The 27482-nt window shown below is 40.6% G+C and overlaps 1 protein-coding gene across 1 annotated transcript in view; it reads right to left on the minus strand.

The window, feature by feature from the left end:
- Positions 1-27482, minus strand: part of trim71 (tripartite motif containing 71, E3 ubiquitin protein ligase) — a 51268-nt gene extending 23786 nt beyond the window's left edge. Inside the window, exons 1-2 of the mRNA XM_042506770.2 lie at positions 25695-27482; positions 1081-1248 (exon numbers count right to left, since the gene is read on the minus strand). Coding sequence (XP_042362704.1) covers positions 1081-1248; positions 25695-26426 — 900 coding nt within the window. The 5' untranslated portion in view covers positions 26427-27482. The remainder of the gene's footprint in view (positions 1-1080; positions 1249-25694) is intronic.

The following is a 27482-nucleotide window of genomic DNA, read 5'->3' on the forward strand; positions in this document are numbered from 1 at the left end:
AAGAGGGGCTCCTTCTGTCGTTTGGATTTGTTTTGCGTATGAAAAGTCAGACACAGAACTAAGGGAGTGTGAATATACAAATATACTTGATGCACTTGGTGCAGCTTTCTCCATGTTTTATTTAACTCTACTTTGACAGTTCTTTGTTTAACTTTATACTTTCATTTATCTATAGTTCATGTAACTTTATTTTATGTAAGTAGCTATCTTATTAGTAACTGCAGTTCATTTAATAATTATGTATATTAGTAAGATTTCAAGATATATATCTTGTATCATGGATATAGCCTCAAAATATTGTGATATTATTATAAAACCATATCACCCCGCCCTAATGTGTATTATTTTATGATTGCCTCAATACTGCTCTCATTCTGGTAAAAAAAAATACAACATTAAAGGTGTCATTACCTGTAACACAAAAAATGTCATTTTTATGATCAAATGTCCTTGCAGCTTAGCCTATATAGGAACTGTGTTATTTGTCTGCTTTGTCCTCTTGTCCTAGCTCCCATCACAAAAACTGAATTTGCCGCTATCTCTAAAAACATTTTGGGAGAATCATTTATTACCTTTCTTCTTTTTATACATGTTTTTTCTGGATTGTTAGTTTTGATGATTAGTGTTTTTGGATGATTTGTGATATTTGCTTTTGTTGTGTTGTACTAGGTATACTGTACTTTAAACTTTATATTCTTGTATAATATTGGTTTCTTTTCATAGAAACATGTTCTGTCCCCCATGTGCGGGCTGTCAGAGAGTGACAGCTCTGCTCTGATTGGCCAAATCCATCTCTGCCTCAGCGCTGCTGAACGATGCCATCAGCAGCAACATCACCAAGCAACTGGATAGAATCTTCATAGTAGCTGCTGATTTTAACCAACTCAACCTTCAACTCCAAATATGTAGCAGGATCAAGGACAATTGTAATTTCATTTTTTAAACTCTGTTGCAAAAAAGGACTAATAAATCTAACATCTAACTTCCTGGTTTCAGATAAAGAGGGAATAACAAGCAAACAAACAAATAAATCCCTGAATGACTTTTATTTAACCCCTGAGAAAGTGTGTTCTGTCTCACCTGCACAGCCTGACGTCCCTGCTGCGCATCTGCCAGCAGCTGGATGGTGATGGCCCTGCAGTCCTGCACAGCGTCTTGTAGATAAACGAAGGTGTGGCCGATATGACGGCCCACGCTGCACTCCCTACAGATAGGCACCGAACAAGATTCACAGAAGAAGAGAAATACCTGCAAAAACAGGAAGACAGACGCACAGATCAGTTCTGTGTTACGAATATAACCAGCTGTCAGGATCAGGCAACAAACAAAACAAGTGCAGAGCACAAATCCAACTGGACATCACATATAACATATCTAAGCAAGACTCACGAATTGACAAGCATACTAATTTGAGGTGTCGGATGTGTCAAAAACTGATCTCTCAGATTGACACTGGGGAAACTCAAAACTTACTCCCTCGTGTGTGTGTGTGTGTGTGTGTGTGTGTGTGTGTGTGTGTGTGTGTGTGTGTGTGTGTGTGTGTGTGTGTGTGTGTGCGTGTGTGTCTAATTCACTGACACTGTTTTTTAGATTATAAATAAATTATATATAAATGTATGACAGCCTTTATTTTAACATCATGCATGGCCCACGAGTTGCTGTAAAATGTGGGGACAGTTCACCCAAAAATCAAATATATATGTATATATGTGTGTGTATTCCCTCTTGCCTGTAGCGTTGCTGATCAGTCTAGATAGTTTAGATAGAGTTGTTGAGTGTTGGAGATATCAGTCGTAGAGATGTCTGCCTTCTCTCCAATATAATGGAACTAGATGGCATTCAGCTTGTGGTGCTCAAAGAGCCAAAAAATATATTTGAAAAACTCAAAGCAATGTCTCTTCAAAAATCATGACCCAGTTACTGAAGATAATCCACAGACCTCTTTGTGGGCAGCAACTGTATCACTGAGCAGAAGGAAGTGTGCACCTAGTTACTGACATGAGGCATGTGATGGCGCAAGATGTAAACATTAATGGCGTCCTCCTTGGCTGGGCTGTAGCATTAGCTAGCTCAGTGGTGCTAGGTGAGCTAGCAGTAGATGTACGCTTTATTCTGTATCGTGATACCCTTGGTGGGTGTAGTCCCTAGACAGAAAATAGTTCCTACCTGAAACTACTCAAAACAAGCTCTGTGAATTATTTCGAGTAAGCAGATTATGATTTCTGGGAAGAGAAATTACTATTGAATATTTCAAATATTTTGGGTTTTTTTGGTGCTTTGAGCTCCAAAAGCTGAGTGCTATGTAAGAGGGAAAATATGTGTTTTTGATTCCGGGGTGAACTGTCCCTTTAAAGAAATGCAATCGTAAAATTTCTATGCAGTACTAAAACTATACCAAACTGACCCCAGATCAACAGAAGTGAAGGACCTGTATATTTTGATTGTTTTGATATTGACTTGTAGCAATGCGATCATTGTCAATGTTTAGTTAAACACATACACGGACATCTCAGTCATTTGTTAGAGGACAACTCAGCAAAGCTAACGTGTTTTACTCTAGTGACCCAGGCCGACAATGGAATGAGAGTGGCAGGATGAATACAGAAATTGAAAGTGTCACTCTCTCCCCGACTTTCTCTCTCTCGCTCTCTCCCCGACTTTCTCTCTCTCTCTCTCTCTCTCTCTCTCTCTCTCTCTCTCTCTCACACACACACACACACACACACACACACACACACACACACACACACACACACACACACACACAAAGCTAATTAATGAGAAAGGACCATGAATGATAAACAAGTCATGCATATGCATGTCTTTCCAGGGAGGCCCATAGAGGCCTGGACACCCCAGAGACAGTCTCTCTTCCAAAACACAGAGCAAGAAGAGGCACAGAGGGGCTGAACAACACCACTACTGGATCAATACTCATTCTGAGCTACCTTTGAACATCTGTGCAGGAGGGCTATAAAGGGATGTCACATTTTTCACACCATTTATTACTGAAACTATGTTGGCAACAGACTCATGGTTGAGATTTCTGCCTGAAAGAATTAAGTAAAGGTAGCTGAATGTACTATTTTCTTTATTTCCCTTTGATACCTGGAGCCACACCACTTTTTTGTGCTGCTTTCAGATGCCTTTGGCAAGCAATTAAACCTTTGAACCCTGAGCAAAAAGGTGTGATTTTTTTTCAAAACATGGAAAAAAGGCAATGAGCAATTTGGTAAGAAGTGTTCCATTTAGTGTTCAGGGCACGTCCCACTGGTAGGAGACCCCGTGGAAGACCCAGGACACGTTGGAGAGACTATGTCTCTCAGCTGGCCTGGGAACGCGTCGGGATCCCCCAGGAAGAGCTGGACGAAGTGGCCGGAGAGAGGGAAGATTGGGCTTCCCTGCTTAGGCTGCTGCCCTCGCGACCCAACTCCGGATAAGCAGAAGAAAATGGATGGATGGATGGATTTTCCATTTAGAAAATTATTTCAAAAACAAAAAGAAAAAATTATCTAGGGAAAGAGAAAAGAGCTTGGGGAAAAACTTTAATTTATTCTAACTTGTATGTATGTTGCTGCTTTGTTTTTACCTATGTTGCTCTCTCTCTATTTAATATGCCCTTTTTAAAAAAGTTATTTTAGACACAAATCTCAGGTATTAAGATATTTCTAGTTCATTTATTTATTTAATTAACTTTTTTGTAATATTGTTAGTCATCGTAGCTGCTAAACCTGAGTCATAACTTTTGTTCTTCTCATGTGTCAACATGTACAGACTGACAGTACCAATTACATATTTAAAATTAGATCACAGAATTGTTATAATTTTTAAGCACCTTTTCCAGGTCATTTACTTCTTTGCAGTTGTTTTTTTCATTTGTCTTTGTTTTGTAAAATGATTTTCAGGTTATTTTCATGTACTTTTTACTAATTTCTTTCACTTTTACTAATTTCTTGCAAATTTTTGGGTAATATTGTCTTTCACTGCTCATTGCCTTCTTCCCATGTTTTTGACAGAAATCAAGCCATATTGCTCTGGTTTCAAAGGGTTAATAAACCTTAATTATAGGTCTTCTTTTGCAACTTTTCTCACATATACACCTATGTACCACACTACTGTGATGAAAGAAGGAAAAGCTGCACCAATCATGGTTGACAAAAAGTAGTCCCTCAGGATGAGAAGAAAATTGTCACTGAAGGTGCTAAAACCTCAGCTTTGCTTCAAAGCTCCTGTCTCATGCTGATTGTTTGTAATGGAAGGCTAATTAAATATGCACAAGCCTCCATATCCCAAAGAGACAGCAGATTAATGGCCTCCAATAGCAGGAAACCTGAGCGGAGGGGGCGGGGCCTGCAATCAATCCATCAATAATGGCTGTTCCCCCGGGGAGCGGCATAATCAAATGAGTCTCACACACCTCCCCCTTTATCTGACTTCCCCCTCCTTTCAGCCTCCTCCCGCAGCTCCTCTCAGATCCTTTTCTTTTCTCGTCCTCTTCTTGCTGTCCCTCTTTCTGCTGAGCCCTGTCCTCCACTACAGCCTCTGCACCACTCCGTCACTCAGTGCTCTGCCCTCCTGTCCTATTCTACCCCCATCCACATCTCAAAATTCCAAGGGGATGGGGACACACAAAGGCAAAGAATGCAGCTGGGCTGGAGCGGAGGAGGAAGGTGGAGGTGGACGATGATGGACACAAGGCTCAGGCAGCTGGGGGCTGAGGGACAGGCAGATTGATGGGGTGGATTGTAGTGAGCGATGGAGCCACAGTATCTACAGGACTGAGATGTGAAGCTCTCAGATCATCAAATGACGTTGTTCCAGTATTGACCATTACATGACGAGTGGTTTCATGAACTATAAATTCTGTGTGGTGATAAGAAAGCAGATCCTGACGTAGAAACGCTGACTCACTGACTTGCTATTAGTGATGTTTATAGGCAGCGCACCTACTGCTCAAGGGAAGAGGCTGAGGTAACCGCAACTGTATCCCCACCACGGTCACATGCACAGCCACCAACATTTCCTGCTGCTAATACAAAGGTGTTATGCTAGAGCACAACTTATCATGCTCTGAAAACCACATCCACTGGGAGGAAAACTATCAGCAATATAATGTGCAACCAAGGGCTGAAAAAGCAGCAAAATGGGCCAGGTCTTTAAAGAATGTAAGCACTGAGGAGGGACTTGTGTTTTTAATTTTGGCTTAGGTGAGGGACATACCAATTGAAAAGGCAGTATTTTCTATTAATTTTAAGTAAAAAAAAGTCACACCCCAGCCACCCCCCTCCTCTGATAAATAAAGTACAGTCCCACAACACCGGCACAGAGGCTAAGTGATGTCCTGCTGTGGACGGAGCCGCGGCAAAACATATTTTAGCCACCTAAAAAAATCAATATCAGTGTAAGTGTTCACTATATTGGATCTTGGATCACCATCTTGTCTCCTCTTTACCAACACAGCAGCAGAGCAGCAGCTCCTCTGTTCAGTGGAGTAAAATGACTTTTTCTCAGTGGAGTCTGGTGTTTTTGATATAACAGCTTCAAATCCCCGTCAGTAAGAGGTGTCTGACAGCAAGGTAAAGCAGTAAAAATTTTCTAAATATAGCGTACACTTAAACTGATTAGATTTTTTTTAAGCCGCTTAAAACTAATCAATGAGGGCAGGGTTTTTTCAGCACCCTTTGATGTATGTGATGCGGCAGTTTTTTACCCTGAAGTTATTGTATAAACAGTTATGATTGTGGTTCGGTCTATATCATAGAATGTATAAATAATATAGCAACTAGCTTAAAGGGGGTATATCTCCACCTGTCGTGGTGGGGTCGACATACTTCAGTCAATAAATGAATTCTCCACCAATATTTGGATACTGGATGTTTGATGGATGGATATTGTTGCCTACTGGAACAAAAGAATCAGTTCCTTCTTCCAGTATACTAGAAACATGCTGTTGCAATAAAACTAACTGAAGTGAGATGAACAGACTGAAAACCTTTACTTCTTAGATGTTGACAAAGTTTTTTCTTAATTTGCAGTTGAAAAAAGGTAATAAATTGCAATATACTGTCAAATATGTTATCCCAATACTAGGAATATTTTTGAAACATTTAAAATTGCAATAATATTATATCATGACTCAAATATAGTGATAATATTGTGATTTCCATACCTAAAAACTATATATGTAACACACATTATATTAGAGAAAACAGTTGACTTGTTGGTTTGACTATTTTAAGTATTATCATATTTTATTTTATTTATTGTATTGGTTTTTACTTAGGTGTGTTTTTACTTTTACTGGTTTATTGGTTAATCTATCATGTAATCTTTTTTTTAAATTGTCTGATTTTAGTATCATTTCATTTAATTTTAACTTTTTTTATCAGTTCTGATTCAGGCTTTTGTATGTTTTATTGGTTTATTCTTCATCTTAATTAATATTTTATGAGTTTTATTTTGATTTTTTATAGATTTGAATCTCTTTTGTCTGCTGACAGCTTTGTTTTGAGCCTGCAGCTTGTAACTCACACTTTGTGCAACACATTTGGCTTTCACCTTGAATGAAATGTGTTCTATAATTCAAGTTTTGCTTGCTTGCTTGTTAAAAAAAAGGAAATCCATTTTTTTATTTGAACATCTATACAAGCTTTATTTTAACTGTTCAGAAATCAATGTGATTGTGTTACCTCTGTTAACATTCAGGCTTTTTGTATGTGGAAACAAAAACAGCAGGGCGTGTTACTGAAAACACTGGAGTCATATTTCACTGAATTCGATCCTATGACAAACAGCTGCAAGAGGCTTCAGATATATTTAATAAATATAATAAAAAACTGCTGCTGATGTGCCATCAACAGCTCAACAGTCCTCGAAGTGAAACACACTCACTCATACACACAAGGATGTAGAATTACATAACACAGCAGCCTCTTGGAATGCCAGTCAATATTATTGACTCATACAGGATACTGGCTCTTCCCAAAGGTGCTATGGAGGGATGCTGTTCCCTTTCTGCCTGCCTCTGTCTTTATCTGCCTCTCTTGGAAACCCATTATTTACAAGCCAAAAATTGCATCCAATCCATGAGGATATAAAAATGCACAAGCCAAATGCTTTGCAAGCCAGGAACACAGCTGCTCCGTTCCACATGTGGTACGAGAACAGAGCAGGAATTTCACAGCCATGCTACTCACTGGCCATGCCGGATACCCTCACACATGCAAGAACACACCCAAAAACTTCTAGAGTGCATGTGACGCAGACATGTGAAAAACAACTTTAAAAGATGTGGAACAGGCGTGGTGTCATGCTAAGAAAGTTGTAAATTCCACAGAGAACAGCCTAGAGGGGGAGCGATCAGTCAGAGGTGACTCACCTCCACAGTTTGTCCATTACACATTAACATGTCGCACGCTCGCACAAAATATACAAGGAGAAGCACATACTGATGTACTGATGTGTGTGCAAAATGCACAACAAACGGCTGCACAGACACACGTCGTGCAGAGTGAAGCTGAAGTATGTTGGGTGTTTTTGCTGCTTGGGGGGGGGCTGCAACAAACATGCCATCAGCAGCTATAAAGCTCGGAGCAGCAGGGCTCGGCCACACTGGGGGAAGTGAGTTATTGTATTTCATTAGTGCACCGGATGTTTCTCATTCTCCTTCTCTGCCTATTACACTCGTCCATTATGAATATACACACATACACACTCACATATGTTGGGGTGTTTGAAAATGTCTCATCATAAATTAAAGAAAAAACCTCCTGAAGAACTAAAGGACTATTTTTGTTAACCTTTTTGTCATTTTTTGCAGCCACCTATTCCCGCTGAAAACCAGTCAAAAAAAGCTGAAACAATGTAATTTGATAGGTTGAAATCAACAAAGAGATCAACAACTACTTTCATAATCCATTTGATCTCGTTTCTTTTCACTGAACATTTTACATCTTTGGGTTTTTGGGAATGTTGGTGAAGACGTCACCTTGAGTAAACCATAGTGGGCATTTACCATTTTTTTTGGCATTTAATACAATCATTTAATACAGCAAATTATATCAAGAATAAAACTAATTGTTAGCTGCCACCACAGACACAATTAGATCTAAGTCCTATTCAAAAAGGACGAGTAATTTGTAATAATTGTAATAATTGCAGAGGTCATCTGTTATTTTAATCCTGTGCAAATCTCTGCTATTGAATGCACAAGGTAACGTCTTAAATCAATCATCACATCTTAAATGTCAATATGACAACTTGATTATTACATATACTTTTTAATTTTTTTTTTATTATCTATCTTGCATGACATCAGCTGTAGTAATTGGATCTTTGAATGACTAAAAATGTAAATTAATTTCAACCATAGTTTGTGAAAAAAATGTCAGTTAATTCAAGTAAAAAACAGACTATGCTAGTCATGCGGGGGTGGAAGTACGATTTTCACAGTACGATAGCTGTCTCAGAAAAAAACAGTTTAAAGGAATAACAGTATTTCAGAGTTGTTATTATGGTCAGTCAGAAACACCCTAAAACAAGTAACAGAAGGGTTAGTTTTGGTTAAACAAATGTTTATCACTATAATTATGACTTGAAACAATTTTTAAATGGAAGTACATGTAAAAAGTCTCGGTTTTGAAAATAACTAAAATAAAGGTGACATTTTCCATTCAGTTGCATTTTTTTAAAATACTGTATACAAGCAATTGTGATAATAGTCAACATTTTTTATTACTGTTTTGTACAAATGTGTCCCTTTGTATCATTGTTTGTCCTCTCTCTAAATTCTGATTTTTTTGCAAATCCATGAAGGCAGTGCAGGCGGAGCTCTTCAAGAGTTCTTTTTTCCTCAGCTGTAGTTTGTGATTGGTTTGGTGGATAATCGATCTGTTGATCCACTTAGAACTGATCAGATCAGATCAATGGCTGAGAGGAGCAGCTGCTGCAAGAGAATGCAACCTTTTAGACCCAGCAGAAAAGTTTCAATTTTACTGCGCCTCATGTTCTACTGCTCTGCCTGTGCCCAGAGTACACTCTGCGCTCCAAGAGTGTGGTGCAATGTATATTTCAACATCTCTCCTAATGAACATTACAGAAAATTCCACTCCAAAAACAGAAAATCTAATAGTGGAGGCAGATGTTTCAATCTGCAAAATAAATATTCAAATAAATAAATGTGTGGAAAACCTTGGTCAACATAGCAATAGTGCATATTTAAAAGCACAAGGGTGGATGTACCCATAGCCTCTTACTGCAAATGCACAAGCAAGCCAAGCACTGAAAAATACTAGTCATGGAATAGTAATTCCAGCAGTTGAGTAGTCGAATATTTTGTCTCTGCTTAACACCACAGTCAAATTGTTAATAATAATGTAAGCTCCCTTCAATAAAAATAATTTCACATAAATACAAACTGCAAAGAAGCAGAGACGCACAAATCCAGCAAGTGAAAAACATTTAATTTTTTTCTATGGTAGCAACATACTAACACACAATCACATTCTTATTTAGCTAGTTGGCAAAACACTGAAATCTGGAGGAAAACAATGTTAGAATAAATATGTGATGGCCTCGTGCTCACACAGTGGGCAGGCAGCAGTAGGATCAGCCCCCTCTCCTCCCTCCCTCCCCTCTAGGTACTGGGAACTGGGGGAGAGGGCACGAGCTGAAGTAGCCAGTAAAATCACTCGCTGCAGCACTCCCTGCCTGCGTGCACAGCCGAGTGGGGGGAAGGGACAAGGGCCATGTAATGTCACACTGTGGTGCCAGAAAAACCAGGGCCGCTCTGAGAGCTGTGAAAGCACGTTCTCTCCACGAACTTCACCACTTTTCACTGACAGTGAGACACTCACACCATCTGCGATGATCACGTCCAAATGCCATCTCTCAACAGTTTCCACCTTAATCTGTACCACGTCTGTCACATGCCAGAAAATGTATTTCACATGTACTTGCACATGTTATGCAATGCCTTTTCAAATTCATGTCTCACATGACTGGAGACTCAATATATAACTAAAATTAAAGGACTTCTTTTGGTAAGTAAAATTATGTTTTTAAATTAAGTAACTGACAATGTTTCAGGTAATAACATGTTAGTTTGAAATCTCATCAAGCCGTGTGCTAAAGCTTCACTGAAAGTTATTGTCTGTCAATCTTTCTCAAATGGAAATTTCCTGCCATTCATCTGTACAGCACCTAATTTCCATTTTTCCTTTTTTCCAGGCTTACAGCAGCAGTGGACAATTTCATAATAAACATAATGAACAAAGTAATTAAAGATAATACTGTTAGTGACCTGATGTAAATGGGTATGCATGATAACATTGGCAAATCATTGGTATCGATACTGCCGATACTGGCTCTAAAATGAATTATCGGTATCTGCCAACATGGTGATGTCTGTAGATATCACAAACAAATATTTTAAATTTTTTTTTTTTAATTGACAACATAAACATCCACAAAACATCAACCCTAAGTATTTTTCTCAATGGTCAATGAATGAATATTACACACGGGGGGGGTATATATAAAAGTGGATATATCGATATCAGTATCTGTTATGAGCCAAATGATATGCATATCGGATATGGACAAAAAAATCCAATATTGTGCATCCTTACTTGTGAGGTAAGTAGAAAAGTTTCGAGCCTATATTTACAGATGAGATCTGACTGTTTCCTCTGGCTGTGAATTTTTTTTCCAGCAGCACTGAACCGCAGTTTAGCTAAATGGGATTTGTTCTACAAAGAAACTTTTCAGACAATTACAGTTTTAACCCAAAGAAACAAATTACTTGTCTGTTTAAAGTCGTATTATGTAGGGATTTAATTCTGTTAAATTCTGAAGGTCTCTGAGTATAACACCACAGAGGTAAAACACATAGCACTGTTACACCTCCCCCTCATACACAACATGCATTTGTTGACAAGCTGAGGGATGTGGAGCCGACAAAGACGTTGAAACGCCAGAGAGCCATGTGGACTAACAAGATGCAGCAACATTACCTGATTATGCACAGATATGACTCAGCTCACGTCTACACCCCTTTGTTTGCAAAATGTTTGCATGTGGAGTTTGTGTGTATTCAAATAAACTGTTGCCATGATGTCTATGTACTGTGACTTACTGGTAACATTGGAGAGGGTCATTTATTACTTGCTGGTGGAAATAGGTTTGTAAGGTATCAAACTTAGAAGGCTTACTGGAAAACTGAGAGACAACTTTATGGCATTAGATGGAATTGTTTTTTTATTTGTATGCAAGCCTGCGACATAACTTAGGTTAGATGACTTTTAGCACCTGGGAAAGCTGCTACACACGAAACAACAATAACACCGATAATACAGCCTACATTGCAATCCATTATAAATAGCATCTGCAGAAGTGTACCTTGCTTCTTTTTAGCTGAAGGCTCGCGTAAGACATAAATGCCATAAAGCTGTTCACACTTCTCGCGAGAGGACAGCACACTGCCGATCAAGGCCACATATAGACAATAGTGGCCCTAATAAAAACAGAAGTCTTTCCTTTCATATGATAACATTGTGAGAATGATCCCTGAGTGTACAGATATGCAAAAACATCCAAAAACAGTAGTATGCATGCAAGGGCCAGTTGTTGGAGATGTAACTTTGTGATGACCAAAGTGCGGCCGTGACGTCACAGTTGTCACAGGATCTGCACATTTCCAGTTTACACAGCAACAGACGGGGTTGCGTTTTAAAAAGATTACATTCTGGAAGCCAGTTTCAAAAGTTTGTGTTTTCAGGCCCCCAAAACACTGTTGTCGTGTGAATGAAAGGCCAAACCGCAACCAAAGTTTAATGTTTCATGCAGGAACTGTTGCCATGTAAACGAGTCACATAGTGCTGAAAGCAAGCGACCACGTCACTCTGTGGGAGTGGGATAGATGCCGTTCTCCCTGTTAAAAGTAAGTGTTCTATTAGATCAACTAACAAACTGCTATTTTTATGTGGAAAAGCTACAGGACATTGCTTTAAGTCCACTGGCGAAAAATGCATGTCCCAGACACTTTGCATGGATCTTTAAAATGTAGAGTTTCTTAAGTCAGTTTGTTTTCTTTTATTACTGTTGTGAACATTTAAGTCTTTTACACCCTAACTGCTGTAGGCCTATGTACTCTGTTGTCTGCCTAAAGGAGTGAATGCAAACAAACACACTGCGGGGACATTTCTAGGAGCCGATGACAGATATGAGTTTGCTCAGCGGCTAAAGACAAACATATGTAAAAATGATGGATTGCTGTAAAGAAACAGACAAACTTTGTGGAAAACACTACATTTACTGTACTTCTACAGCCTTTGTTTCCTCATGATAATCTCTTTATTTTAAATAGTTGTCTATCCAGAGTAGATTCAAGGAGCCTGAATGCACTTCTTTCAATGACCTGCTTTATAATCACTTACTTACGTATAATGTCACCTGGAGGCTGTTGCCACTGAGTAGCCCACTGCAGCAGTTAGAGCTCACTTTAAAGTTAGTTAAGAGGGCGAGCATTACATCTTCATAACCCAACCTGGAATTATGCCAGTCCAGAATAGAACGAATGAATGAATAGAATATTTTACTCTTACCTGTTGTGCTATTTATCGGTCTACATAGCATTTAAAAACTCAATAATGTCACTCAAGACAATCCACAATGCCTGCTGTGTGCAGCTTAATGTCGAAACTATTTTCTTTATATTTAACTACACCCACCAATCACATCACTGTGCAGAAAGAAGCGGACATCTGCTGCATTACAGCACAGCCCAGAGGGATGCCATTGACGCTTATATCTCACGCTATCGCAAGCACGAGCCTCGCATCCATGAGTAGATGCACGCTTCCTTCTGAGCAGTGATGGTTCCTCCATAAACTGCTGACAACAAGATCTGGTACAGTCAGTAAAAAATTTATTTTACACCCACGCTGAATAAGATGACAAATGCGGGCTCTCTTTTAACTGTATTATTCCCATTTGATGCTTGTTAAAAAAAAGAAGACAATATTTAATCATTTGAAAATTAGTAAATTTGAAAAACGTCACACACATCAACAAATACAAGAGCTGCTGTAGTTAACTACAGAAAACAAATTTGTCATTACACAGAACAAAACTTATTTTTCAAAACTCTCCCTGATTTATACTAATTTCATGTGTTTTTTTCAGGCCTAGAGAATACAATAGGAAAATACCATGACTTTTCCACGTTTCCCATGATTGAGGAACCCTGTGAATTATGGTTTAATTTTGAGGATTCCATTATATTCCAGATAAAAGTCATGTCAGGTAAGACTGCCGAGCATTTGAGAGATTTGAACGCAAGTGAGTCTCCGATATGCCTCATTCCAACACATCAGGCAGAAGCAGGTGTCAGCACGACCTTGGTGCAAAAACACAACATTTCTGCCTCCTTGAACAAACTATGGCAGTGATCGTGCTGTTAAGTGTTTTCTGCACAGCAAAAAAAATTGGGCAGATTGGGAATGTTACAAAACCAGCTGTCCTGTCTGCATTATTATCTGTCTGTGAGGAAACTCTCATCAACGTTCTGCAGCTGTTACAGTCAGGGCTGAGAATTAAGCAAAGAGAGAAAGATTAGCCAAGTTACTTCACTTATGAAGCGCTAAATAGACAGCACCGTCCCTAAGCCAGTCTGGTATGTCCAGGCTAGATAATCTGAGGAATACCCAATCCAACATTCCCAGCAATCCCAGAACACCATCTGCCAGACAAAGCTCCTCTTATGAAGCTCTCAGCAGACACCAACACTAATCTTCCCCTAACACCCTCCATATCTTGCTCACATGTAGTTTTTCCCCCTCTCTCTCTGTTCCCTCCATCATTCTCTCATAGCTATTTTCCTTACTCCTCCACCGCTGCCCCGCCCTCTCGTGTCGGCAACCCCTGTTGGCTTGTTGCCACGGACACAACACGCATACGGACATGCCTGCCGATGTTTTGAAACTCTGCCAGATACGACGGGGGGGGGCGGTGGCTGCAAGCCGGCCGTCTGATTGGATGGCCCGACAGCGGAGAAGGAAAACAAACCACAGTCAGCTGGCCTCCTTAGCCAGCGAGCATGTGACTGACTGTTGTGTGCTTAATACTTGAGTAGTAAAAAAAAAAAAAAAAAGGAGCAGAGGAAGTGAAAGGGAGGTGAGATAAAGACCAAGGGATGGAGAAAAATGAGTTAAACAACAATATGAAAGAGGAGAAGAGAAAGAGGGAGAAATGTGAGCGGGGCTTACTGCTGCCGGCAAACATGAAATGGAGAAGCTGTGTGAATCAAGTGTGCAGCATGTATACAGTCACAAACCAGCTATTCCTTGTTACTGTGACATTAGAGATAACAAAAAACCCTCATCCATAGTGCCTAAGGTACAGTGCATTAACATGCTCCATTCACAAGACACATGACAAACATTTATTGCTTTGTACTCGGCTCAGTCCCAAAGCCCTCGTATATATTCACTGCCCGTTTGCTGGACACTTACACATGTACATGACTGGCATACCAACGTGGCAGCCTAAGGAGCATGACCTTTACAGGTAATGGCATGGTTACACAAGTTAGCTAAAAACATCAACATGTACAAATCCATGGCAAAAGGCAGAATTACCCATGAATACAAAAAAAAAAAAAACACGTTAAAACTTCCGAAAATTAAGTGAACAAAACAATCCAACAGTCTTTACTGAACCCTTTAACAGGATCCAGGGAGACAGAATTGATTGATACATCCATGAAACTGAAGGCATATCGGACATCTAACCCAGCGGTTCTGAGGGGCTGTTCACAAAGCAGCAGTTCTTGCATGACACATTAAACTTTTGACAGGTTTGGCCTTACACTCTAACAACAGCATTTTGGGGGCCTGGAAATGCAAACTTTTGAAACTGGGTTCCAGGGTGTAATTCTGTAAAAACGTCGTCCCTTCTGTCGTTGTGTAAACTACAAATGTGCAGAATGTGCAGAGAACAGAGATGTCACAACCGCACTTCACGTATGTGAATTATGTTTCAGACAAGTAGCCATGTGTGAGTAGGAAGACAACAAAAACAACAATGGCAAACAACTGGGCTGTGTTTCTGCTGCTGACTCTACTGAGTTTATTCACGCTCCTCCAGCAAAGTGCAGATTGTCAGTTCTTGGGTGTGCGTTCGCCATTGTTTTCCTGTTGGTTTATACCCACCACTCTGTAGAAGAACTCCTTTATGCACAGGAGTGTGGTGTTCTTCGATGGTGTATCATTAAAAAGTTGCACTGCCAACTACTGGCCTGACATGCATACGGCCATACGGTTGTTTTTTTCGTATCCATGTACACGAGGATCATTTTCACAATGTTATCATAAGAATGCAGATTTATTTTTTAACACAAAAAAAGACTTTTCTGTTTCTTCCTGTTCCCCATGGCTGGGGGGACGTTGATTCCTACCATTAAATTATGTAGGTTAAGTCTAGTTAAATAAAGTTACATATTCTAGGTTCAGGTTAAAAGTTAAGTTACGTAGATTAGGTTTAGGAAAAGTTATGTTACGTAGGTTAGGTTTAGGAAGTAAAGTTATGTAGGTTTAGTTCAGGAAGTAATGTTACATAGGTTGGATTTAGGTAAGAAAATCTGCCGGGAGTTGTCATGTAATGTACTTAAAGTTATGAAGAGAAGGAATAGGCAAATAAAGTTACAGAAGTTAGGTTTATTACAGTTAAGTAACGCAGGTTATGTTTAAGAAAAGAAACATGGCTGGCCATAATCACGTCACATACTTATTATAATGACTTACCTCGAAATATCTCAAAATTCACTTGGTTTTTACTCGGGACACAAAAATTTGTTTGTTTGACCCATCCATCAACCTTAATCCCTACGAGGACATTCCCTCTTAATACTACTTTCTTCGCTACTCCTCTTAGCACTTTGGCCATGTGATCACAGCCTGCATGATTACTTGGGGTTTTTAATAGGAATTCTTGTGCATTAATTTTTGTAGGTATGAAAACAGTAAATGAGAACAGCCTGATTCTTTTTTTCTTCTTCCAGCACTGTCACCTATCACAGCAAGACCTTACTGTAATGTATTTAATTTAGGAAAAATACATCAAAGTCTGAACAGCAGAAATTATTCACTATTCAAGAACTTTAGTGTAATTATGCAAGCATAACTAAACTGCAAATGTGTTATCCTCAGTAGAGCATACTATTGGAAATAAATAAAAACTTCATGCTTCTTCTTTTTTTTTTTTAACAGTTGGTCAGAATAAATGTAGAGCTGCAGTGTTCAAATAACCTGGCTCCTTTTACACCAGTAGTTCCTGACTGGTCCAGATTTCTAATTAGTCATGAGCTCAATGTCCACAAATTAGAAAAAATTACTGCATATTGAATTTTACATCACAATATGTAAACAACCCATTAGCTAAAAACACAAAGAAACAAAACAGATTGCAAGAATAACCACAATCCACCAGTTGGGAACCATTGTTTTACACTATCATGACCCTGGCAGGTCAGGAGCTTGGGAGCACTGCATGTCCAAAATAGAGCGACTGTGTTCACTGCTATAACAAACAAGCAAAGTCTCAGCTTAATATTAGAAAACTTTTAGGGTTTGCAAAGTGTGGCTGGAAGCTGTGCAATGTCCCCCAAATAGGGTTGAGAGCTTTTACGTCAAATGTGTTAACAGCTCAATCTCGTTGACTGAGGTCAAATAATGGCCAATTAAAACCCCATTTGTGCCCAACCACTGAGTAGGAAGTGGCAGCTTCCAGCTTCTGAATGGGTTTTAAATCCCGTTGTCAAAGGGAACGTGATAAATGCCTCCCTTTCTATCCATTAAATTTATATGGACCAAAGTCCTCAAATGGACATCAAAGAGAGGACACACACACATACATACACACTCCCCCTTAGCCTACATGAAACACATTCACAACACACAGGAAACAGGGAATGCTCTCTAATTACTGGGCACATGTTGTGCATTAAAACCCTGGAAGTACAACTTCATATAATCTAACTCTGCTGGCTGTGTGGAAACACACACACACACACACACACACACACACACACACACACACGAAAATACTCTTCAGCAGATAACTACCTACAGATGGGAGGTGCTCTTAGAAAGGAAAACTCTGCAGCCACACACTCACACGGATACTTCCAGGAGTGATGAAATGTAATCATTTGGCCCTCAACGGCAACAGCTGCTAAATCATGTTGGGGAGACTTTCTGCATCTATAATGTCCATTGTCTCTGACACAGAGCAGACAGAGAGCGCTGATGAGAAAGGCAGGAGTCGGCAGAGGAAATACCCAGCGAGAGAGACACAGAGAGAACGGGAAAGAGAACCCAGGAGGTATAAACTCAAGTTACAGGAATTCCTCTGGCCTTGTATCAGCGTCAGTGTTGGGTTAGGTTTCCTTACAAACAGAGCTCCACAGAGGGGGAACAAAACTGGTGAGCACCGATCCAACCCAGCATATGTTTGAGGAGATGGTCTGCCCCTACAGAACTACATAACAGTGCAGTCACATTTTAAGAAGAAAAGTGTAATGGGGGAACGTGTGGCAAACTGCACTCTTAGAAATAAAAGTGCTAACTAGAACCATAAAAGGTTCTACAGCTTATTCCCTTTGCAGAAGTTCTAGCCAACATAAAGGGCAATACCTATTACCATCTTTGAGAAGTTTCACCCAGAACCCCCAATGACAGGTTCTGCAAAGAACAATTCTGTGAAGTATTAATTCCATCCAGAACCCTCTTAGGGTGCTAATAAAATGCTAATAAAAATCCATGCAAGAGATTTTACCAAGAACCCTGTCATATTCCAAGGGTTTCATCAAGAACCCACCCAGAAGGTTCCTTTGAGAACCCTTTAATAAACCATGGATTTCATCTGGGACCCATCCAGGATGTTCTACTGAGAAGTAGAGGATGACATTATGAAGTTAGATGTAAGTTATTCATTTTGTTTCCACAGACCACAGAAATCATATCCAAGAGAACAGATGCCATTTTTTTGTTAAACATATGCAGTAAAATGGATCATTTGTTAAGATAATAGCCTACTATCACAACTGCAGAGCTAATTTGCACTAGAGTGTTAATGGGAATTCACATTGTGTGTTAGCATCGAGCTAACTGACACTGTGTTAGTTGTTTGCCACATAGTTCTAGCAGTCAGAATTACAATCAGAATAAGGTTTTTAAGTATCACTTGAAAAGAATATTTGCAATAAAAAAATTTAGAAGCTATGAAAACAATAAAAAAAAAAATCTGTGGTATTTTGTCATTCTACTTTGCTCTACGGTTGATTGAGTAGTTTTTATGTAAAAATATGCTCTTCTAATATTAGCCAAAAAAATTGTTAGGCTACATTATTTTATACAAACTCAACATGGGAAGGGGACGGGGCAGGAGTCATTCTTCCAGGCCTGGGATGGTACAGGAATTTGGTTTTTACTTTGTCATGTGACAGGGACGAGACAGGAGTTTTTTTTTGTTTTGTTTTTTTCGTGGGAGCGGGATTGGGCAGGAGTAAAAATCCACTCCCGTGCCATCCTCTACTGAGAACCCATTTAAATTCCAAGGTTTCATCAAGAACCCACTCAGGGAATTCTATCAAGACCCCTTTTATATTCCATGGGTTTTGTCTAGGACCCACTGCGGGGGGCTCTAAAATTTCCAATTTATGACATTACCTATCAATGTCTCACCCACTATTCACAATTTTAGTTTTCAATGGAACTCTTTGTCTTACAAAGAACCCTTGAAGAACCCTTTTTTAAGGAAATGGGTCTGCAGAAGCAAATGGTTCTAGGTTGAACCCCAGCCCTTCAGGAGGAACCCTTTAGGAACCTCTATTTCTAAGAATATATAATAAAATTCAGAGACCTCCCACTGCATTCCCACTGTCTTCCTCATTTTAACAGTGGACAGAAATGCTCCCTGAGGAAATACAAGAGCATTGGTAGGCTGTCAAACTAATTAGTTCAACTTCACCTCATCCTTATAAACACTGTGTATTGTAGGCGCTCATTGCCCAGCAACCTCTTTCTGTCCGCTCCCAGTCTGCTCCCCCCGCCTCAAACCCCACTCTATAAAGACTTTGTGTGCACCCACGTGCACGGCCAGGCGCGTAGTCATGGTGACAACAATTTAATCAAAAGCACAGAGTGACACTTTGTGGGATTATCATGTCATTAGCAGTCTCTGGGATGGGGCTGCGTATGTATTTGGATGTTGGAGGGCTGACATCGCAGTAAGCAGAGGGCACTCCTTTGATGTAATCCAATTTTCCATTTCCACTTCACACACAACGAGGGACCCTCTGTGACTGCCGGGCTTCAGATGAGTATTTATGCTGTTGAAGTAGGCCAACGTATCCACTCATGTGTGCACTGACCCTATATTCTTATCAGTGGGTAGCCCTCTCCCTCCCGCAGCCTCAGAGTCTTATCTTCCAACTGAAACCTTCACTTCCCTCTCAATCTTTCTCTTTCCATCATTTGGGAATCAATGAGGTTCTGCAGTTTCTGGTACATTCTAGTCCCAACTGATCTTCAATTGGAGAGTGTTCTTTAATAATGTGGTTGCCTCAATATTACAGATGTATCCATGTGCACAGAGCTGGGAGAAAACTCAAGCCAAAGCAAATAAATATGATATTCACTCAACGGTGTCCATAAGGATGAAAAAACATGACCTCTCTCTCCATTACAGTTGATTAAGTTAGACGTGAAGGGAGAGACTTAACATGTTCCTGCCTGTCAGAGTTAGGAATAATGAGAACTGAAACTTTGGTACCAAATCCATGCCCAAATTCCAAAAACATGGCTACTAGGGATGCATTCTTCAAGACCTGATGGGGCAGCATTTTACTATATTCATAATGTTGATCTAGTGTGCCGTTAGATGCCAAAGGAAGATGAAAGACCTACCGGCAAAGAAGCGCAAAATCACGACGTTGTACATGTATTTTATTGTGCCTTCTGTGTTTAAAGTGTATTGTGGTTTCATGATGGTTGAAACTAAATATTTTACATATTATTTACACTGTACGCCTACATGCTAAGTCAAACTACAAAGAAGAGTTCAAAATTAGCAATACCTATCAACTCTGTGCACAACATCAGTGCAGGCGCAGCGACAGCTCGGCCTCAACTCATTGAAAAAAAGCTTTTCCTGAGGTCAGTGGATTTTGTTAAATCTTTGCCATTTGCAAAGATTTTTCAAAGAGTTGGCTATCTTGTTAATCTGTTCAAGAGCAACTTTTTTGCCAAGATAAAGGCAACGCAAACTTTGGCTTTCATTGCCACTAGGGGTACGATGATGGTTTGGTTTGTCTGTTTGACATTCTGACTTGGAAGCGCAGCAACAGTGGACGTTTTGCTGATAACTGATATAATTCCATCAAATACTGAACAATAGCAGGGCCTTGAAACTGAACACCTCAGAGCAAAATAAGCATTGGTTTGGTTTTTGTGTTTAGTCTTTTCACAAACCCTTTCCATGACCACTGGCACTGTGTTTGTGGGCCAACATGATCCTCAAAAAAAGGTCAGTGATTGGTCATTTAAGTGACCCTTAACTCAACTTATTTCATTCATGTAGCCCTTTCAGACCCAAGGGACTGAACACTTCCACAATAACCTTACTAACAAAAACTTCTTGTTATCACAACCAATTGCCAGGGAAAGGAGACATTCCTTGGCCAGCTCACATAACACTCCAGAGGGGATAGATCCCAGCTCTTGGAAGAAATGCACACTACACAGTCCTCTTATAGGGCCCTGATACACAACAGTGGTGATGTCAAAGATTTGATTTGTCGGTGCACAGCGAAAGGTCACAATACTCATTTTCCACAGTACCGACATACCGGTACCAACTGCGTTTCTCTCTTTCTTATTGTTAATGCTAATTTCAGTCGTTCAGCTGTTTACTGTTGATAACCAAGATAAGTTTTTGTTGTCATGTTATAGCCTTTTTATATTTAATTAATGATTTATTTGTCACAAAGAATTACACAAGGTGCAACTCTAGTGAAACCCACCAGCTCCTTTAACTTTCTGGATAGTTTTGGTAATCCATGGTTTCTGGTTGTGGTATGATTGAGGCGTCCTCACATCCTGACCTCAACAAGACAACCACTTGGTCACCTCTTCTGAACACTGCAGCGCCACGTGGCAGCCACTGTAAGCGGTGAAGAAGGTATGTTTCTCAATACCGTCATGAATACAGGTGGTCTTTTTTCTATTAAACCATTGTATGCAGTGCACAGCACGCACCACCTTTGCTTTTAGATTTAGATGTTAGATTTTTCTTTGTAGTATCAAATACTATTGAATATCGATATTTTAAAAAAGGTTCTGTATAAAAGTCAGAAATTCCACTAATGTGACAATACCACACCACTGCAAGCTCAAGAGGTAGCCCAGACAAAAGCGTGCCTTGTGTCTTCAGTTAAGAGTTGCACTTGAATACACAGCAGAGGTTACAGCTGATGGCCAGCTGACTGCAGACACGCATGCATGTTCTGCTCTTGCGTGAGAGGAAATAACAACTTTGTGCTTTATATTCCAGAGAAGGAAAACAGCGCGGAAGGAATAGCCGTAAAGACAGATGACAGAAATATGTGGTTGGAAATTTTCTGGACAATAGCATTCAAAATAGAAACATGGTCTTTCCTTACTGCTCACACAAGAACTTCAAACAATATGAAGGTCAAATCTAAAACCAACTACTTTCAATATCCATGGAGTGCTCAAACTTTAGGAAATGACAAGTTTCTGAAGGAACCAGCAGGGTCTAAGGGTAAGAGTATACTCAATCAGAACTAGGTCGTGGGGCGTGTTTGACCACGTTGGAAATCAAAGTTGTCCAACAGGCACACTTGAAGGCAGAGTGAAAAGTCAGCCTTCATAAAGAGAGGAGACACCTTATATATACTGTTATTGTCTCTGCTGGAAGGAATTGCAGTTTCATGTGAAAACTAACAAAAATAGATGCGTAACCAATGAAACAAAGAGAGCCGGAGAGACTCTCTCACCTTCACACAGCTGAGGTGGGTGTGAATGACATATCGACTTTTTCGGAAAGTTGCAGGAATGGTCGGACACAGGAGTATACTGCCTCCTACACAGACTTAGAAGTGGAAACTTGTGCATTAAGCAAATCTACATTGGATAAGCAAACCAGGTTTAAGAGGTCAAAAACTATAAACAGAGATTAAGAAAATTCCACTTGGCACATCGTCACCTAATACGGAAATCCTAAAAACAAGCCAATGCTGGTCCCTCCAACAGAATGACTGGGTATAAGCAGAGTCTAACTGACATGTGATGGATGTGGAGCTGGGTAACGGACATTGACTGTGCTTTCTCAGTGCTCATAGGTAGAGAGAGACCAGCCTTCTCCTGTGTCATTCCCTCCCCCAGGGCTGAAGCACTGTGATGCATTACTGGGAAATGAGCCCTTACTGGAAAACTGTGCTCACTTATTTACTGGCAATGGATAGACATGGAGTGGGGGGTTTGGAAGGTCAAGACAAAAAGTTAATTGGAAATGTGAACTGAGCCTTTGTAACTGAGCTCTTAAAGAAGTTTTTCACTGGTGTTTTCATAAAACTGGGCTGTCGCTGCAGTAGAAAGACACAAATACTTTTTGAAATTGATGCTATATGACCAGAGAAAACAGACTGCAGCATTCACTTTTGCTCAAGAGGTAAAAAAAAAAAAAAAAAAACTACAACTACCACAAAGCACTGCACCACACAGGACCAAAATGCTCCCACTGGTGAGTGACATAGTCCATTTTGACATAGAAAACAATATGGGTGTCGGCTGCAAACAAGCAACCTCATTTTATAGCTAAACAGTACACTAAAATATGTTTCTAAAAACAGCTGAGTAGAAATAAATAGGCCACTCTGACAGAATCTCGGTTTATAAAAGCTGCCTAGTTTTACCATTTGATCTCAGTTTTTTCAGTCCTCTGTTCGATATATGAAATGAGCCCACTTCTTGTACACAAACTCTTGTATTGCAGCAAACAGTATACTAAAATATGTTTCTTAAGACATTTTTGGCGAGAAATAGACAATACGGTAACAGAATCACATACAAATATGTGGAAGTACAATCTGTAGTTCAAGCAAAAGACGTAGAACCAGCAAAAATCTGGAATTTTACCACAGTTCACTTACTTTTACTGCCCACACTGTTTTGATACAAAGCTGGGTGAAAATCTGCAAAGTATCCTTTTAATTTTTTGTCATCTGCAAACAAAATTAATCAGTAATTGATATCGCTGCATTTTTGTTCAGGGTCAACCAATACTGGTTTTTCAGGGCCGATAGTTAATGAGACTTAAAACTGATATTTGGAACTGATATGCATTTACGATAAAAATAAAAATCTTTCTGTCAATACTTAAAATTTGGAATATAACAAATCCAACACAAAACTTTGTTTAAATGCCTTGGCAAATGTTTAATAAAAACTGAAATGTTCAACATCATTTACAGCAAGTTCCCAGCTACTTTTTTAATAAACAAAAATAACTCCATGAGATTTTACAAAGTAAAAGTTCCTCCAAGGCTGACACTTTCTTTGCACTTTTTAAGTAATTTTGTTGGCAATCATTAAAATAAAACCCTGATACAGATAATCGGCAAAATGCCAAATATCAGCCCCAATAAACGACCAGGCCAATAATCTGTCAACCCCTAATTTTTTTAATATCCAACACATTCAAACAAAACACCAAATATCTCTGAACCTAACTAGCCTTTCTCATATAAGTTCTGGCAACTTGTTTAAGTCATGTCAGAGGATGGAGAGGCTGTATTGGGATGATCAACTTTTTTTCTCAAAAGAAATTCAAAATTCTTTTACATAGTTGAGTAGAGCAGTAAATAACCATGCGCTTCAGTTTCTCAGTTGATACAAAAGGTGTATCACCAGAGCTTTTCACTAGGCTCTTGTGCAACAAATGGCATTTTCATAACATCAAATCTCTCTCAACCTTCCCATGTTGCACCACTACACGTATTCTGAGTTTTTAAGTCACAGTGGGCGGTGCAAGCATGTTTTTCAAGGTTCAGTTAACAATGAAGGCATCCTGCTGCGTCTCAAGTGTTTCACTGTCTGACAGGTATGACGGCATGCACATGCTGCTGTAAAGTGGAAAATTTATGTGTAACCTCAGTCTGCTGATTAGTTATGTGAGAGCGTTAACAGGGCTATAACTTTTGCAGTAGTATTACACCATTTGATTAAATTATTACAGTGCACATAAATATGCCGTGATCTCGGCACTCAAAATTTGCTGAAAGACCTCACCGTGCTTACAGACATTTTTGATAATCTACTTAGAAAAAATAATTTATTTTTCATGCTGCTGTGGGCTTGAAGTGTATTCTCCAGCAGCAGGGACTTCCTGAGCTCCCCAACACAAACCAGAAGTGGTGCAAAAATGACATTCCAAGACCCCCTACCAATGCTATTTGTTATTCTTCCTGACCATATAACTAAACCAAGAAAAGCTGGTTTCCTGTTTTACAGGCCTTTGTAGTTTGCTTTGCCCGGATCACATGGTCCCCCCAAAAAAAGCCCTTTGGGCCCCTAGTTCCAACTTGTCTTTCCCATTATCAGAGAAAACCTAGATCTCCATAATATGTCCATGCATTGGACTTCTAACAGTCATAGAAACATGTGTGCAGTTACTAAAGGGGCCTCTCTGCACTGAATGGATGGTGTGGTACAGATTAACCAGACTCTGCATGTGTCTATGCTTATAAGTGTGTGGGTGCAGGGTCTGTGTGTGTGTGTGTGTGTGTGTGTGTGTGTGTGTGTGTGTGTGTGTGTGTGTGTGTGTGTGTGTGTGTGTGTGTGTAAGTGTGTGTGTGTAAATCCAGCTCAGCACACGTGCCTGTTGGTCTTCAGGGAACTAGGTGAAGAGCCACTCAGCTCCCTTTGAACCTGCGGCCATATGGCCCCCAGTATGCTTCTAGTCTACACACTAGGGCTGGGCAAAATGTTAATATTATATTAGTATCATGATATGAGACTGGGTATTATCTTAGATTGCGGATATCTCAATATCGGAAGAGTTATTTTTTCCTGCTTTTTAAGGCTGCTATTTTACGGAAGCACTAATAGTCAACCCTACAATATCATCACAATATCAACTTTGAGGTATTTGGTAAAGAAAAAACATCATCATATTTGATTTGAACATATTGCCCAGCCCTAAATTATGTTATGTCTGTTATATTTACACTGTCAGCTAAAACACTCACAAAATGTTTAAAGCCATCTGCACAAAGAGTTTGACCCGCTGTTGACCAGAACTGTCATTTCTTGTCTACATATTGTTTTATTTATTGACATTTTTTGGATTAAAATCATTTTTGAATCTACTTCTGATTTGTGAAATGTTGATATATTCTGACAATAAATAGTTTGAACTACAATTAACCCACAAGTTTCTTCAACTTTCAGCAAAACATCAGCCTTTGAACTTGAAAACATATAATGATTTGTCTGTTTTAGCACAATAAGTATCAATATCAAATAATGTGTTTATTTTTTACATCATAACATTTTTAGCCATATCCCACTAGCCTGTGTCACTCAGGTGCAGTGGCTTTATTTTGCTCCACTCACCTCATTGTCATGGTGCTGGCAGAAGCTCATGTGGTCCTGGAACAGGGACAGCAGGGCGAAGTTGTTCTGCAGGGACTGGGCGAGCGACACCGACACCCCTGGCTGGCCCGGGTTGCTGTTAACATTGATACGGCCCAGGTGGACGTTCTCTCCCAGGCGCTCAATGAAGTGGTCCTTGGTCAGCCGAACCCTCTGGTGTGCCCGCACACAGTTGTCACACAGGTACTCCTGGCAGTCAAGGCAGTGGGAGGTGGCAGGGTTCTCCTCGTCGCAAGAGCTGCACTGAGGCTCTCCCAGGTTGGGGTGCAGCAGGCCTCCATGGGGGTGATGGAAGCCGGAGGAGCCTCCGCCTAAGCCTCCCCGGTGGTGGTGACCGTTCTTGTTCTGAATCTGCTCCTCAGAGCTCACCACCACGTCCAGCAGGTTGCTGAAGAGGAAGTTTGAGGAAGGCAGGGAGTCCACTCCGGCCTCTGAGATGCACACCTTCTGGTCACAGGTGGGGCACCGCAGCTTGAGCGGGTCCCCAGGACTGCGCTGGCCCTCCAGGCACTGCCTGCAGAAAGCGTGAAGGCAGGGCAGGACATGGAGCCTCCTGGTGGTCTGGCTGGAGGAGGACGAGGTATGAGAAGAAGATGAGGAGGTGGAAGAGCTGGAGGAAATAGGAGCAGAGGAACCGCACAGCTCCTTGCAGAGCGGGCAGGTCTGCAGGTCCGAGTCTGGAAACGAAGCCATCTGCAGCAGCGGCGTTACAGGGGCTCAGTTTAAAACAGATGGAGCTGAGGTATTTATTTGGGGACACATGGGCCCGTTGTGTTGTGTAGAAAATAAATTTGAGGTAGATTCATGAGGTATTCAAGTCAGTTCAACAGTGAAAACGGTGCTCATCGGCTTCTGTATTATATAACTCTGACCTGATGCAAACACAAGGAGGTAGTCAGTTCTTCACACAGTTCTTCAACGATAGTTTATGAGGTAACAAAAGAAATACTTGTTGTTGTGTAAGGCGTTTTGGGGTGAAGCATCCGCGTCACTCTTTCAAAACAAAACCAGCAAGATGACAACGGGCGAGAGAAAGTGGTGCTTGGTTGAGGCTCATAAAATAAACCTGAAACTGGAGTGACACTGGATCGACGTCGTAGTACAGGGGGCTCCGTTTCTCCTCCCCCACCGACTCGACAACATGACTACCGGGCTCTGCGCTCCTGAACACCACCCAGACCAGCCCCGGAGAATTCACACTGTGGCTTTCTGTTCTGCTGTCCGGTTTAGGTCCGTGTCGTCGTTGTGGCTTCTCTCTCTAGTCCACCATCGGGGCCCATTCAGGCGGCGTCGGGCGCAGCCAGCGGTCGGTTGGTAGTCGCAGCGCGAGCCTCGGACCTTGAGACCGTGAATTACTCATCAAAGCAATAATCTCATAACGAGCTCGAGACCGTCCGAAACTAACACGGGGAGTCTCCGGTAAGTCTCCGGTAGAGCCAACACATCAGACAGGACGTGTATGAGGAGCCTGTGCGGGTGAGGAGGCCGCTTGCAGCCTCGGCTACTCTCCCTCTCTGGCTCTCTGCGTGGAGGAATGCAAACCGTGTTTCCACCAGCAGCGCGGAGAAACGGCCGCCTACAACCGAAAGAAACTCGGTCCAGTGACCGTACGGACCCGAATCACGTCCCTAACTTGGTTGTCGTCGCCGTTGTTTACCTTCGGCTGAATTCACGTTAACGTAAACAGAAGGTGTGTGCTCTCGTGTTGCTCCGGCTGCAGCCCCTCGAGCCGCTCTTATCCGACTGAGA

This window comes from Plectropomus leopardus, chromosome 17, assembly GCF_026936395.1.
Source record: "Plectropomus leopardus strain MGB_pleo_1.0 chromosome 17, ASM2693639v1, whole genome shotgun sequence".
Taxonomy (NCBI): Eukaryota; Metazoa; Chordata; class Actinopteri; order Perciformes; family Serranidae; genus Plectropomus; species Plectropomus leopardus.